General features: G+C 49.1%; 1 protein-coding gene across 1 annotated transcript in view; it reads left to right on the top strand.

Moving 5' to 3' along the window:
• Nucleotides 1-173: 173 nt before the first annotated feature.
• The window catches only part of LOC144514842 (arf-GAP with SH3 domain, ANK repeat and PH domain-containing protein 2-like), a gene marked incomplete at both ends in the record, with an annotated part of 9665 nt that continues 6548 nt past the window's right edge, over nt 174-3290 (top strand). The window contains 3 exons of the mRNA XM_078245653.1: nt 174-248; nt 638-687; nt 1043-1172. Of these exons, the coding sequence (XP_078101779.1) occupies nt 174-248; nt 638-687; nt 1043-1172 (255 nt within the window). The remainder of the gene's footprint in view (nt 249-637; nt 688-1042; nt 1173-3290) is intronic.

Below are 3290 nucleotides of genomic sequence, written 5' to 3'. Positions count from 1 at the left end.
CTACCTGTCTGCCTGCCTGCCTGCCTACCTGCCTACCTGCCCTGCCTATCTGCCTGTCTACCTACCTATCTATCCACACGTTAGATAGGTAGAAATGTTGTTTCTAAGTCAGCTTGACTTGCCAGTGATTGGCTCTCTGTGAAGACACTTCTAACATGACTTCCTGTTTGCAGTTGCAGAACATGAACAACATCATCACGTTTCCTCTGGACAGCCTGCTGAAGGGAGACCTGAAGGGAGTCAAAGGGGTTCGTGTTCCTCCGTCAGTCTGACAGCTTCTCCCAACCACACAGAACAGCTTCTCTACATTAGAGACACACACACACACACACACAGAGACACACACACACACAGACACACACACAGACACACACACAGACACACACACACAGACACACACACAGAGACATACACACACAGAGACACACTGTCACTCCTCGCTACGCTGGTTCTCTCTCTCTCTCTGTCTCTCTCTCTCTGTCTGTCTCTCTCTCTCTCTCTCTCTCTCTCTCTCTCTCTGTCTCTCTCTCTCTCTGTCTCTCTCTCTCTCTGTCTCTCTCTCTCTGTTTGTTGTTATGATTGAATGCTGTGTTGTGATTGGCCGGTCTAACAATGTGACATCACTTCCTCTTTTCAGGATCTAAAGAAGCCGTTTGACAAATCCTGGAAGGATTATGAGACCAAAGTGTAAGAGAACAAAACACAAAAACACAACTGTTATTCAACCTTTTTTTTTTTGCTGGTTACGACAATAAACATTGTCATTTCGACGTATTTTCAATGTTTTTGACGCTTTTTCCGTCTCACAGCTGCAGGTTACAGCGGTCTTGCTTAATATTGTTGGTGTTTCTTTGTCTTTTAGACATTTTTGATGCCTTTTTTTTGACATTTGTGTCACTTTTTCCTCCGGTTTTGTGGCTTTTTTGAAGTTTTAGTGGCTTGTACGTATGCAAGGTTACAGCGTTCTCGCTCAACAACATTGAAAGTACTTTATGACCTTGTTTCGTCTTGCTCAATGCTGGACCTTCGACCTTTTCTCCAGAGCAAAGATCGAGAAGGAGAAGAGGGAACACGCCAAGCAGCACGGGATGATACGCACGGAGTTCAGCGGCGGAGAGATCGCAGAGGAGATGGAGAAGGAGAGACAACTCTTCCAGCTGCAGATGTGTGAGGTGAGGACAATAATTGTGGGATGTTCAGCAGCATTATTCCGTACGTTTTCTGTCTCTCCGTAACTTCTGCATACGTTCAGCTATTAAAACCAACTTTTAAAACATTCAGCTCTTTCAGCTAATGATGGGACTTCGTCAAAGTTTTTTCTACTATTTCTACTTTTATAGCTTTTTAACATTGAAGTCAATGAGAGCATGCTTCACATCCTCTTCTGCTTCAATATGTCTCTCCTCCTGCATTCTTTAAACTGTTCACAAAGTATTCAGGGTGTGATATCTTGCTCTCTCACTACTTCTACTTCTTACTGATTTAAGCTGTTCATCCAGTTTAGCTTTAGTCAGCATTCCCACGCTTTTTCTGCAGGAAATGCATTTTCTAGTTCCATAACTTTTTGCCTCGAAGCTCCGTTTAATCAATGTTACCAACGTTGTATCGCTGACGGTGTTTCTGCACGGATGATTATTACCGTCGCACACCGGGCTGACGCTGCAGGCGACACATGCCGTGACGACTGACGGCGCAGATTACAAAATGAAGAAAGAGAGCGTAAATAGTGAGGGGCTGAGAGAAGAGACGGGCTGGAGGAAAACAACAGAAAGGGTCCAAAGTTTGGAATCAGTTCAAACGAAAACTCTGGACATTGTGACTACTGCAAAACCAAACTAGCTTAGCACAATAATAGCACGACGTCAATGCTTCAGCATCTCATCAGAAAACATAGAGTCGGACTTAATCCTCCATTCCACGAAGAGGACCTGCTGCAACACAGACGCACACACACACACACAGAGACGCACGCACACACGCACGAATGCACGCACACACACACACACACACACAGACGCACACACAGACGCACGCACACACACACACACAGACACACACATAGAGTCTGACTTAATCCTCCATTCCACGAAGAGGACCTGCTGCAGCTCTAGTGAGGACGCTCACGTTCATCCTGCCAGTCGGGAAACAACTCATCACTGTTATTTACACAGACGCACACACACACAGACGCACACACACACAGACGCACACACACACAGACGCACACACACACAGACACACACACACAGACGCACGCACAGACACACAGACGCGCACACGCACGCACACGCACATACACACACACACACAGACGCACACACAGCACACACAGGCACACGCACAGACACACACACACAGCACACAGACGCACACACACACAGACACACACACACACAGACGCATGCGCCATGCACAGACACACACACACAGACGACACACACACACACACAGACACTTGCACACACACACACGCGCACGCACACACGCACGACACGCACGCACACACACACACACACACAGACGCACTGACACGCACACACACACAGACGCGCACGCACACACACACACAGACGCACACACAGACGCACGCGCACACACACGCACACACGCACGAACGCACGCACGCACACACAGACGCACACACAGACGCACGCGACGCGCACACACACACACACACACATAGAGTCTGACTTAATCCTCCATTCCACGAAGAGGACCTGCTGCAGCTCTAGTGAGGACGCTCGCGTTCATCCTGCCAGTCGGGAAACAACTCATCACTGTTATTTACACAGACGCATCACCCACACACTGAGACACACACACACAGGCCTTTTTACACACACACAGACACACATACACACACACACTGGACGCACACACACAGACGCGCACACACACACACAGGCACATGCACACACACACACAGGCGCACAGCACGACGCATGCAGCACGCACACACACACACACAGGCAGCACACTGAGCGCACGCACACACACACACACAGACGCTTGCACTAGACACACACAGACGCACGCGCACACACACACAGACACACACACAGACCTAGCACGCACAGACACACACACACACTGAGCGCACACACACACAGACGCACACACACACAGCACAGACGCACACACACACAGATGCGCACACACAGACGCACACACACACACAGACCAGCCCTGCACACACACACGCACACACGCACGCACGCACACACACACACACACACACACATAGAGTCTGACTTAATCCCTCCATTCCACGAAGAGGACCTGCTGCAGCT

This window comes from Sander vitreus, unplaced genomic scaffold, assembly GCF_031162955.1.
Source record: "Sander vitreus isolate 19-12246 unplaced genomic scaffold, sanVit1 ctg719_0, whole genome shotgun sequence".
In the NCBI taxonomy this organism is placed as follows: Eukaryota; Metazoa; Chordata; class Actinopteri; order Perciformes; family Percidae; genus Sander; species Sander vitreus.
Note: the sequence above shows the minus strand (reverse complement) of the source record. Positions and strands in the feature narration are given on the sequence as shown.